The following is a 13,744-nucleotide window of genomic DNA, read 5'->3' on the forward strand; positions in this document are numbered from 1 at the left end:
CAGGCTTATGTTAAGCTTGTAAGCTGGCTTATTATTCTAGGAAGTTTATTGTTGTGATCTGTGTTGAATTTACCCGTAATTTGACCGTTCATAAGAGTTTTCTGTTATTAAATCCTAACCGGTGGCGACCCTAAAACAAGCCAAAGAAAATTATTATTCATACATAAAGTGTATGGTTTGCCATGGTTATCCCTTTTCATACGAGGCAACTTTTACCCATTTGGCGTAAAAATTTTTATTTCTATATTTAAAGTGGTAGTAAAATGTATGCTTTCTATATATTCCTGGCATTTATAAACTTAATTTATAATTCTTTTAATCCACCACTAATTTTAAAAAAAATTAAGTTTATATATTGAAATGCAATACTGTTGATGAATGATACATAAGCTAGTTCAAATTACACAGTATTTTTCTGCATATAATTGCAATTTATATTCCATTTGACTACACTGGCGAAAATCATCCTTGAAAGGATTAAAAGTTGGCAGGTATGCCTTTTTGGCTATATAAGTGTAAAATATTGCCGTTTGTTACTTTTTTGTATACCATCATAGCATGCTTGCGGAGTCCGACAAATTCATTTGTTGTTTGTTTTAGTGAAATTTAAATTGAAAGAACACGTTATAGTGTAATCGCTACAGGTATATAATAATATTGGATGGCGCGCTTTTTCGAGATGAGGCGTAAAAATTAATCATAAGTGGTAACCCGACGACGAATTTAACCCCTAGAGCCATCTATGCTTCACTTTACACGTTCAACTATCCATGGTGGCTCAGAGGATAGAGCGTTCGCCTTCCAATGCGGTGAATCTGGTTCGAATCCTAGCGATGGCTGGTCGATATGAATTCCGCACCCACCACAGTGCTGACATAAAATATCCTCAGTGGTAGACGGATCACGAGTTAGTTTCCTTGCCGTCAGGCTAACCGTGGGAGGTTTTCTTTTCCATGTAACGTAAATGCTGGTTAGTTCCATGAAAAAGTCCTCCACGAAGGCAAATTGATCCAGGAGTTCCATTGTCTTCTGGATTGGGTTAAAAATTTTAAGTCTACAGATTTGAACATAGGTAGCCGTAAGCCCAAAATTGGTCGGCTGTTGTTGTTGATGACATATGCCTGTTTAGGCAGAGGGGGTGCGATTGTTCTTTTTTTCCAGTGGCGCCATCTATGGCCAAGAATACGACTTCTGCCACACCATACGTCGCACCCGTTTATAGGGCGGACCCATTCATTCGTCTACAGATCGTAATTTTGACCTGAATCAGAGAACGATCGATCTCCAATCCAGTACCCCCAGAGGCATTGATTTGTTATGGGAACATGGAGGACTTTTGAGACTCGACAGATTTAACGTGTATCAGTCACTTGACAACACGGGGAATCTTCGGCCGGCGGGGTTCGAACCCACGAACTCTCGGACATGGGCCCAGCGCCCTACCGACCAGGCTATCCCGGCCCGGGGTCGGCTGTTCAACGATGGTTATAAAACCATTCATAGTTGTTGTATTACTTAAAAAACAAACCCAGGTATCCCATTAAACAAAACAAAAAAAGACTAATTTACATGATTAAAAACTTCATTGGATTCAAAAAAATGTGTAGATGCAAATAAAGGTTATTCTTGAGAATGAGCGCCTATTCTTGAGAGCTTGAAACATGTCGACGTTCATTTCCTTCTTCATATTTTTTAAGCCAATGTGATTACATTGTATATCTTACCGCTTGTTTCTTGGAACTATTTATTAACACACTAGTATGCTATACTAATGCTTTTTCAAATAACTAAGTATTATTTCTCATCCTTAAATAATTAGTTTATTAATGTACAATGAGAAGAATAACTATGAAAATATTTCTACATTAAAATTTCTATGCTTTTGTTGAGCAATAGTTAAACCGTGTTATGAAATTTTCAAGATCTGAATAAATATTGTATGTGTTAATTTGTTTGAAGGGGGAAATAAGTTAGTAATGTTAGCGAAAAGAGTGGGGGATAGATTTAAGTAGATTGGGAACCGCCATCCAAGACAATTGCCTCTGCCTTTCTCGACTGAGTCTTTGGAAATTCAAATGTAATTTTCTATGTTAGTAAAAAAAATTGTAGTATTATGATGCAGTCATGCTATGAACCCTTTTCTGGAATATATGTTAGATCAGCTGTTCCCAATTTTTTTTTCATATACGAAAACCTAAATAGTCAACCTTTTTCCGGCGAAATCCAGATTTTTTAAATAGTTTTGTAAGGCAATTGTGAACATCATAACCTATAAAACACTATTTTTAAAATATTTATTTAAAGGATAGAAGATTTTTCACCGTTTAAGCATTAATAATATTTAATTTGGTTTTATGTCCCATAACCAGTTAAATTTGCAGTCTTTATGATGTATCTAGTCTAGTTATGAATTCGTCTTTCAAGTACATACATAGGCTGAAAATGAATAAAATAAGCAGAATTATGGTTTATTTAAAAATGAAACTTAAAAGAACTGCTTTATACATTGAAAATGGTTTTAGGAAAACCTATTTATTTATTAAAGAATTTAGTTATTTTATTTTGATTTGAAAAGCGCGTTTTGAAATACTAATGCAATATTTTATAAATGCTTGTTCTTATCAATTTGTTCAATATATTATAATTAGAAATATTAAATTTTCTTTTTAAAAAATGTCATTTCTATTTCATTGGCATTTTGCTTGAAATAACTTCAAAAAGGCTACCGAAAGATTAAATAATAAATTATGAATTATAGGTTGGATCTAAATACAATCGAAAATTTCAACACTGATTTAAAAAATACTAACTCGCGGAACCCTTTTAACTCCACCATGGAACCCAAGGATTCCACAGAACATCACTAGAAAAATGCTGAGTTAAATCACTAACAGCTATAATTCGTTATTTATGCTACTCATAAAAACTTGCAAAGAAGGTACCTAGTCCATGGATCTGAATTTATTTTTGCATAGTTTTCGGAAATCATAAATGAAATTTATTTTGTTAAATTAGGTGTATTTAAGTTATGAATGATCAAAAACTACAATTTTTACCTTGAATACAGTTAACTACAAGCAAAAATATATTTTAGTATTTTTTTTTTTATTTATTATAAAAGACAATAATAGTTTTAAAAAAAATTTTGTTAAATAAAGGAATTATATTTGTACTAAAATCTATAGTCCAAACAAAGTAGTTTTTTAAAAATTTTTTTTTAATTCATATTCAATATATATCAATAATTGATTTTCTAAATTAAAAAAAAATTTCAATGATGAATAACTGTTTCTCTTAGGTCTAAATAATAACAAATTTGAAAAATTTATTGTTAGGATGATTTCGTTTTCAACACAGAAAAAGACGCTTCAAAACCACAAATTATTAAAATACTAAACGTAATACTTTTCACTTATTTTGACCTAAATTAATACAAAATAATGAAAAAGTAAGAAAAATATGTTTAATAAAAATTCTGTACTAAAGGGTTAAAAAGGCAAATATTTAAAGATTAAAAAACATTCTACTCTTTTGAGTAATAAATACAAAAATGCATAAACTCTGCATTATACAAGCATTTTGTAAGGATAATTTAATAGCGGAATTTTATTTTTAATCGATATCATTTGAATGTGATACTTTATAATTTTTTTGCCTAAGTTTACTTTTTCAATAATTTATATCTTAGCAACAAAAGCGAATCAGTACAAAAAAAAATCTATAAATTATTTCAAATAAATAGTACTACCATTACTAGCAAAATTGCTAAGAAAAGTTTTGACTGGCATAAATTATGTATGAAATACATTAGAGGCAATAAATTGAATACAGCAAATGACAACACATTGTAATTCAGTATATATACAGATGTTTTATTTACGAAAATCTTATCACAACAGGTAAGTTTACATACTAGGCTTAAAGCCAGATTAATACACAAAGATTTCAGTTTAATTTCCAATCAGAAAAAAAAAATACCACAGTTACTTTTATTATTCTTCATACATTCAATTCTTTTGCTTACAAATAGCTAATCGCAAACAAAAAGTATTTCACCATATGCCAATATCTAACAAACTTATTCAAAAAAATTATTCAATGAATTACCAAAATATTTATTCTAAATTTTGAACTACATCAAGCAATCAAATTTTCAATTTCCACACATGAAACAATTCCATGCCTCTGAAAGTTTATAAAAATATTTTAAGGTACATATTTTAACTAGGACTATTTATCATACATGTTTAAACTAACACATTTAATTCGTCAAAAAAAATTTTATGTCTAGAAAAAAATAATCAGAAAACAAACATTAAAGACTGATTTAAATAAAATAATTAACACTAGGAAACACAATTTGAAAGGGAAGAAAATAAAATACAAAGTTTTAATTATCCAACATTGTGAAAGAAAACTTTTCCATACAATTTATAATTTTGTAAGTTTCAGATAGTAAGGTAACAAATGATTAGTATTACAAGAGGCACAAAATTTATTTAGATTTCAAAAACAATTGAGCTTTGAAATGCATACATAAAAAAATGCTAACTATATAGATAGAGTTTGTAGATAATAGGAGTTTCAACAACTTCGGTAATTTTATTTTCCTTTTTCCAAAATGCACCAAGTAGTACTACTAAAAGTAAAGGCCTTTAAATAGAATAACAATAGAAGTAAAGGACTTTTACAATGTAAGTTAGAAATTATTATATACTTATACAATAAAAGTTGCATAAAAATAGCTTGCATAGAAGTTAGTTTTTCAAGCAGAATTAATATTGAGGAAAACTAACATGGGGAATTTATCTAGTTTATTAAGAAATGGATAACTGGACAGACACTGTAAAAAACTAAAATTTACTGTTATAGCTAAAGATTTTTTAAAAAAAAGGAAAATTAAAGGGGTGCCTAAACATTAAAAATTATAAAAGTTAAATGCAGACTTTAATATGGAGATATTTATACGAGTATACAATAAAAACTACAGCCACATTGACAGTAAGCATCATAACATTGAAATTACAATAATTTTCCTCATTTTTTCACTATTCAAATCTTTACTACAAAAATATATATATAAGTAGATATAACTTAAAATGACACCACTAAAAATAAAGAGGAAATAAATCACACTAGTTTAAATATTTCTTTTGCTTAAAACTTTGAATTGTATCGCTTACTTAAAAATATTTTATTTATTTATTTATTTCTAAGGAAAATTAAAACCTGATGAAAAATACAAGATAAGACTTTGAATAATTTATGCTATTCTGATTAAGAATGGAGATAGAAGTTGTTTTAAATATACAACAGCAAATTAAGTAAATAAATTAATCTGTGATTATAGAATCTACCAAGAAATACAATCTTCTTTGCATTGCAAAAAAATGGTAAATATTCTTTTTTGAAAAAATTTAAGAGAAATGCTGATTGTCTATTAATGAATAATTAAAAAGATATGTAAGAACTTAACGAAAAGTTAATCATGGAGATATAAGTGCTTTTAAGTAGACAAAAATATATAACATAATTATCAGTTTTACAACTGAGCAATGATGTTAGAATTTAATTAGTTTCTAATTCAGTATCATGCAATGAAAGCATTATATTTTTTCTTAATAAAAAAAGTACTGATAATTTTGGGTGTTAATACAACAAGGAATCATGCTTTCATATTTGAAAAAATATAGATTAATTATAAAAAATACATTTAATTTGATATTAATGTATAAAATATAAATCAGTCAAATAATAAATCATATTAATGCTAGATTCTTTAATCACAGTAAACTGTAACTATTTACTTTCACAACCTTTTGTTAATTTATTAATTCTACCTAGTTGACACAGATATTTTTTACGGCGATGCTCAGAAAATTGCAAGATAAAAATTGTAATAAATCTAAGAGAGCCAAATCGGGGTAGATCAAATAATATCAGGATTCATTGTAACAGTATTAAATATTATTGCTATTGCTCTCAATTTAAAAGTATGTACAGTCAAACAAGTAAAAAAAAAAACAAACACAGAGAATTATTAAAATAATATAGGATTTTACACAGTTGCAGCAAGGTAGACCTTACACAGCCTGAAATGTACTTCATTAATTTTAAATCAAAATAAATCTTTAAAGACTAAATTTGATGCAAACTTAATTCATTTTAATTAACTTATTAAAGTCCAAACCACCTTTTTAAGCAAAAGAAAATTTTTTTTAGAAAAATATCAAAATAAAATCCTTTTTAAAATTTTATTTCAGTTGAAAAAGGAACTTAATATAATAATTATCAAATGGAAGCCATCAATTAACGACTAATCAAACAAAAACTCCGTTTTGCTCAACATTGCACAAAAAGTATCCTGTTTCTTAAATCTAATTTAAAAATAAAAATTCTATTATGCACAGAGCACTTGAAAAAAATTCCTTTGAGCTTATGGAATTTTTTTTAATTGTCTCCAATTAGAAAAACTAGACATTTATGGGGCAATGGATATATTTACAATGTTTATAGTATTTTGGAAGTAAATTATAATTTTAGATAATTATAATATGCATTTATAAAGTAGGTAATTTAAAATACAGTCCATGATGAAGTTGATAAGTTAACGTTTTAATCTTTAAAAAATTATAAATACTAATTGCTTTCACAATATTAAAAGACATAGATTATTTTTGTCTTAAACAAATGTATGATAAAAATGATTATAATTTTAGATAATGCATGTTGATAAAGTAATTAATTTAAAGCACATTCTAATAATCATTTCTGTTTAAACCGTGCTGGTTGTAATATCATTACTGTTATTTTAAAAACTAGTTAATGTAGGTAAGCAAAAGATTTAATGACTAATTTTACTTTTAACGGGCTGCAACTGTGTTCCATGTATTCGCTGTGTTATATATATATATATCTCATGAAGTTTGAAAGTTACATCTTCACAAAAATAAATATTACAAAAATGCTATGAATACACAACTTATTTCGTCTTAACATTCAAACTATGCAATGTAACAATTCTATTTTCTTCAACTACTACACATATTGCATACTTAGAAACTATGCTGACTTTTGTCAAATCACAATTTACATTGATATTATTTGTTTGCATAGAAATGATAAGTACACATCTTTTACTTATTTATAATAAGTAGGCTAAAATTCTGAAGATCAAAAATGAAAAATATTACAGGAGGTGAAATAATACACATGCTCAGAAAAATGTTAAAATATATATGCAAAGATGTTGTTCTTTTGGATTTTTTTTAAAAAAAAAAGTTAAGAGTTTTTCTTAAATTTAAAATATATTCAACTTTTAATTAAATTTATATTTTATTTTTGTGCTTATTTCTATATTAATTCAAAAGTTAACAGCATAGTTAAAATGTTTGAACATTTCAATAAAACAATTGAAAGATTTCTTTTATCTTTCTTCATTTTTTTAAAAATTTAAGTATGCATTCTTTTAAATTTCGTTTTTAAAGTATGGTTTTGATATTTGATACGCAATACATACAATTAATTTTGACAGAAACTATAACTTAATTTCTAAATTATCAACATCTTTGTATACATAAAAAAAGAATTTGAATGAACTATGAATAAATTATAATTAAGAAATTGTATAAATGATAATGTACAAAGATAAAAAAAAAATCGATTTAAACAACAAGAAAATAAAACTTATACCTATAATAGTTGAAACATTAAAAATTCGTACTTTTTTAAGTTCATTAAATATTTACTCTATATTATATTTCACTATATACATTTTATGTTTAACTCTTATGTAAGATAACTCAAGCACTAGAATATTTCAAGTGGAATGTTTTTTTTAAAAATATGACAGCTAGTAGAAATGTAATATTTCAAATGAATAAGAAAAAAAAATGTTATTAATACAAGTGCTATGTTTTAAAGACTAAAAAATTCACAAAATGCATTTTATCCCTTCAAGCATTAGAGCCTGAGGTATAACTGTAGAAAATTTTCCATTCGCAATACGCTTATGAAAAAAAAAATTGTTGCCAGAAAGTGATTAGTTTAAAGTATGAAAAAACTTTAATTAAAGATCAGAGGGTTAAACCCCTTTTTTTAATGGGGGAAAAATTGAATATGTTTGTAAGTCAATTAGAAGACAAAACTGAGGAAGATATTTAATTTAAAGTACAAAACAATATCAAGCGTATCAATAAAGTGTGGTTTACATGAATTCATGGAAAAAAAATATTTTTTTTTCAATTAAAAAAAGGTCTTTTCTTTTTTAGCAATAAAAATATGACAGTTCAAATTTTTATCATTTACAACTGAAATTTTAACCGTACCAAGACAATATTTTTCAAGAGCTTCTAAAATACAATAAATCATTTTTTATAGCCAAAATTAATGTTTTTTGTAATTAAATTTACAGTGCTATGTGTCTCTGAATGACAAGAAAGCAGCAATACATGTTAGAAACACAATATTATTCATACTTAATGTAATTTTAAAAAGATTAATATAATTCTAGACCAATAGAAGCATTTCAAACAAAATCAAATCTTCAAATACAATTTAGTAGGCTTAAGGCAACATGTTCAAAACTGTCATGGACTTAAGGATAACAAACTACAATTATTACTTTCATTGACGAATACTTATTAATATTAAAGTAACCAAGTAACAAACCTAGATTTTCATTGTCTGTAATGCAAAAACAGAATATAAATCTTTGTAAATTAAAAAAAATCGCGATCAACAGATTTTTATAATATAAGCAGTCTATAAAACAATCAAGTGATGATTGATCATTAAATGATCAACAAAAACTAGAAAAAAATACGTGTTATTATTATTTTACTAATTCATTAAGCTAAAATGGGATTTCAGAATTAACTATCTAAATTTAAATCTTTAAGCAATGTTTTCTTCAGAAAGGTTGTAAATATTAAAACTGAATAAATGTGTTTAAAATTAAGTAAAAAAAACGATACTGCAATATACTTGCCAGTCTTGAAAAATCAATGTTTCAATGCATATTAATTAAAATTAATTTAAATACATATTTTTAGAAATAAAGATAGTAATATATATTATTAACTTCTGCATAGAAAATTTATTCAGAATTAATAAATAAATAAATAGTCTTTCTGAAAAACTTAAGTGAGCATTGGAAAAAAATGTATCTTTGACAGACAGTATCTTTGACAGTTTGTGTTGTGCTATCTGAAATGCTGGCTTTGTTCCCTTATGATAATGATTAATCACTCAATGATAACCAATGTATCATTTGATATGACATAACCTGAATAAATGTNTAAATAAATAGTCTTTCTGAAAAACTTAAATGTTTCAACATTGGAAAAAAATGTATCTTTGACAGTTTGTGTTGTGCTATCTGAAATGCTGGCTTTGTTCCCTTATGATAATGATTAATCACTCAATGATAACCAATGTATCATTTGATATGACATAACCTGAATAAATGTTGAGAATAATTCCAAGCCACATTTATTTAAAATATTTCAGTACATGTTGAATTGATTCAAAACTCTTGAAATAAAGTTCATAATACACATTTTTTATTAAATAATTTTTTGTCACTTTTATTATGAATTGAGTTTTTTCTTCTTCAAAACTTGATACAGACAGCAAATCAAGTTGGCAAGTACATATTTTGACGAGCTCATTTCAAGAAGGCAGCAAAATATATGAACATAATAATACTAAAAGCATAGATAACACAGAACACATTAAAAAAACACACACACACAATGAACACATAGTAAACAAAAATCACCTTTAAGAAATGAAAAAAAAAAAAGAAATTGATGAATGCGTAATATTATGAAAAGAAACAATATTGAGGTAATATCTAAATATAAATCAATGCGCTACAATATTTAAAACTGTAGCACTGACATAAGACACCTCAACTTTGCACAATTTCCTCACAAGAAAGATCTGGAATGATAGTAACTCAATCAAACCCTGTATTGGACCTTATGATAAACTTTCACATTTAATGGACTTCACCTGATCTAAAACTTTTAATATCTGGAATAAAAAGAGAGGAATACATTACAAACAAAACTTAAAAAATATAATTTTAATACATTTTGGAAGTGCTACAAGTTTAATTCTCAATCGATATAATTATTAGTAAATTAAATAATTATTAATTAAAATACTTAATTATTAATTATAATAATTATTAATTAATTAATTGGATTCCTGCAAGTGTTCATCACAGGCAATGCTTAGCATTTCTCGATTCAAAATCCAATCAGGTTCGAAACACACACATGACGTAGCTTACAGGTATCCAATTAAATCTCTTCAAACCACATGGTTAAGCATAAATCACTGCAAGTACTCAATTGTAAAAAAGATAACAATAAGAATAACAAAATTATTTTCGCCACCATATTATATGCAGCATGAGACCTAGTAAATATAAGTGCCATACAGCTTGTATGGCAGAATTGTTCCGTTATGGGTTAAAAAGTTTTTAGCAAATAGCTCTTTGTTTGCAAACAATGATACATATAGTTTGTCTAAAGTATGAACTCCCCTAGCCATTCATCTGGAGGTGACTATGGTAGCAAGGTATAACTATTTCAAGTAGGGGTGTGGGATGTCTGTTCAGGACATCAGGTCGGTAAGAGAAAGGGAATCTGCTTCTTTGGTCTATTGTGTTAACCTTAAAGTGAATAGAAGCTACCCTCTTTGAAATTCACTATTCTTGTTTCTATAGCAGCAGACATCCTCAGACTTTGTCGTGGGGGGAGTTATTACCGTAGACAAACTATAAGTTCGTATCTCATCAATATTTAACATAATATTTGAAAGTAAGGCATTAGCTATTTGGATTATGTAAGACATTTATTGTTTTGGAAAATTTCTTTCCTTTAAATTATTCTAAGAAATCATTTACATTCACTTAAGAAAACTATGTTTTTTTTTAAACTCAATGAATAGTTAATTTAATTCAAAATTATCAATTTTACTTGTTTAATACAAAAACAAGAATGAAAAATTCAATAAAGCAGAATAATAGAATTCAAATAAAGCTTCATTTAACTATCGGAACTAGCCGCATATGGCTATTTACATCACTAATTATATCTAATTTATTTTGGTTTGCCTTATACTATTACTACAATTCTACAGAATGCAATAAACTGAATTGGTAGGATATCAGGTGTAATATTTGGAAATAAAATTCTGCCTTGTAAACACTAAAAAACATATTTTTTAAATACCTATAATATGCTTGTTTGAAAGGGCCAGCTTTGTTTAAGCCCATATATCGAGCTTGTTCATCTGTCATTTCAGTCAGGTGGGCATCAAATGTAGGCAAATGAAGACTTGCAACATACTCATCTGAAAAAGAGGATTTTACACACTTTAAATTCCTGCAGAGATAATTCTATATTCTCTTATAGATTTCACTAAATAAAAAAACTTAAACAATACTAATAAAAATTGTATCCATATCAAATTTAATTTTTAAACTTGTTTACACTTTTTTTCTTAGTTCTCAATTAGAAAAAATTATATTAAACAGATACAATAAATAATAAAAAAAAATCATTAGCTCTTTCATGATATTTTTTAAAATAACCGCTGTAGGGATCCCACTCTCTTTCAAAAAGTTGAATCAATTTTCACATCTGGAAAATCTAAGCTTTGCATCAGAAAAAACTTAATTTGTATCATGGAGAAGCGATTTTTGTATTCAAAAAGAACTCTTTTACATCAGATAGAAACAAGCTAGTAGTAGAAAAACTACTCTTTTGACATGCATTAAAAATAAAGTTTTTAAGCAAAACGAAACTAACAAAAGCACAATGATAAATATTTAATAATTAAAGTTAAGTTGAATAATTTCAAAGCAGACAAAGAACTATTCTTTTAATATTTCAAATATCAATAAATAGAAAAAATGCAAGTTTTTAAACTAAAAATAAAACATTAATCTGAGAAAATTATAATATAAATTTAATCCTATTTTATTTACTAATTTAAATAAAATCAATATTATTGATATCATTAAAATATCAACATAAACACAAAAAAATAAATAAATGCATGTTTGTTAAAATTTTCTTTTGAACACTAATTTTTAATTTCAAAAGTCCTGCTTAATTTCTGGAATTAGGGAAACCAAAAACGCATCATTAATATTAGTTGATACATCCTGGAACAGTATTTGAATACTCCCAACAGTAATTTTTAATTTTCCAAGCATTTTCTAATAACTTTTAAGTTCCATTAAATTTTTGGGCCAATTTCTTTTCTTCATTTACCAGCTTTGTTACAATATTTTCTTTTTGAATACAGGAATCCCATAAAAACAATAACACAGGAAAAAGATTATGGGTGTGATCAACTGAGAGCTGCGATACCACATGTATTTGAAAGAGAAATTAAAAGATCATATGAAAAGAATAATGGCATTCAGTTTTCGAAATTTTGCTGAGGAAGTAAAATTTGTGTTTTGGTGCAAATTGGATAAAATAATGGATTATATGTTAGTAGCAACTTTTTTTTTTTGCTTAGTGCAATCAGTAAAAGTGTGGTTCCTCTCCTGCTACCTGGATTTGGATGACTTTAAAAAGGTTTTAATAATTAAGCAAGAAGACATACCATAAAGCTATAAATTTAAAGATTCCAGAACATCATCATTGTTGGATTCAGTCACGTTAACAATCTTGTCGTAGGCCAGGATAGCTTGGTTTATAGGACACTGGGAGTGAGAATTTGAATGATGATGGGCAAAGAATACTCTATTATTATTATTATGAGGTAACTGGTGCACGTTAAATATGTCAGGGTCACAAAGTCCTCTAAGTTCCCATAACAAATCAATACTTCTGAGAGGATTGAATTGGAGATTGATAGTTCTCTGGTCCAGGTTAAAATTACAATGAATGAATGGAGTATGATTAGCTCCTTCCTGTAAAACAGGCTTTGACCTGTGTATGGCTGAAGTCGTATTCTTGACTGCAGATGGCACCACTGATAAAACAGAAAACTTAACATCTGCCTTAAAAATCTGATATATTCAAGCAGGCTTGCTGAAATCTATCGAATAGCAAGTGGCATAAGTAACGACATGTCGTCATACGAATTCCAATCTGCGATTGATTTTATTTCATCCACTGAGTTCCAGAAAAGATTTTACTACATTTGTTAGTGCATCTTTATTCGAAAGGTAAATGTATCATATTCAGAAAGAACAATGTGGAATGCTTTATATTTGGGGAAAATATTGTAAACTTGATAATTTTTTATGACTTTATACTTTTGTTAACACTTTTTTAGAAACTTTCACATTTTTTTTTAAAGAACAACTTACATTTGCTATCTCATAATCAAAATACACTAGGATATATAGTATTTAGATAACTTTAAATTCAAGTATAAAACATTTTACAAAAATAATTTAGATTTATTTTTATAAGTTCAGGTAATAAACGTCTAGAAAATTTGTATATTTATCCAATAGTTTGTATATAAAGGAAGGAAATATTAGAAAGAAAAGATTGATAAATAAATATATTAATCAGAGAATTACCCATTTTTTTGGGCAGAAGATAAACATCTCCTTTGTACCTCCCAGCAGCAGCACTAAATAATTCAATAAGAGCTAGAGCTTGAGTAGATGCTGTAATGGATACAACAAATGAAGGAATAGTGGAACAGCTCAGATTGGCAAGACGGCCCTGCATGATGACAAATTAAAAATAATTAAACA

At 27.1% G+C, this 13,744-nt stretch overlaps 1 protein-coding gene across 4 annotated transcripts in view; it reads right to left on the reverse strand.

The window, feature by feature from the left end:
* Nucleotides 1-7,274: 7,274 nt before the first annotated feature.
* Nucleotides 7,275-13,744, reverse strand: part of LOC107451281 (S-adenosylhomocysteine hydrolase-like protein 1) — a 223,292-nt gene continuing 216,822 nt past the window's right edge. For all 4 annotated transcript variants that reach the window (XM_016067330.3, XM_016067331.3, XM_016067333.3 and 1 more), the window contains 4 exons: nucleotides 13,565-13,712; nucleotides 11,247-11,367; nucleotides 9,459-10,038; nucleotides 7,275-9,286 (listed from right to left, as the gene is read on the reverse strand). In XM_016067330.3, the coding sequence (XP_015922816.1) occupies nucleotides 10,032-10,038; nucleotides 11,247-11,367; nucleotides 13,565-13,712 (276 nt within the window). In that variant the 3' untranslated portion in view covers nucleotides 7,275-9,286; nucleotides 9,459-10,031. The remainder of the gene's footprint in view (nucleotides 9,287-9,458; nucleotides 10,039-11,246; nucleotides 11,368-13,564; nucleotides 13,713-13,744) is intronic.

This window comes from Parasteatoda tepidariorum, chromosome 10, assembly GCF_043381705.1.
Source record: "Parasteatoda tepidariorum isolate YZ-2023 chromosome 10, CAS_Ptep_4.0, whole genome shotgun sequence".
Classification (NCBI taxonomy): Eukaryota; Metazoa; Arthropoda; class Arachnida; order Araneae; family Theridiidae; genus Parasteatoda; species Parasteatoda tepidariorum.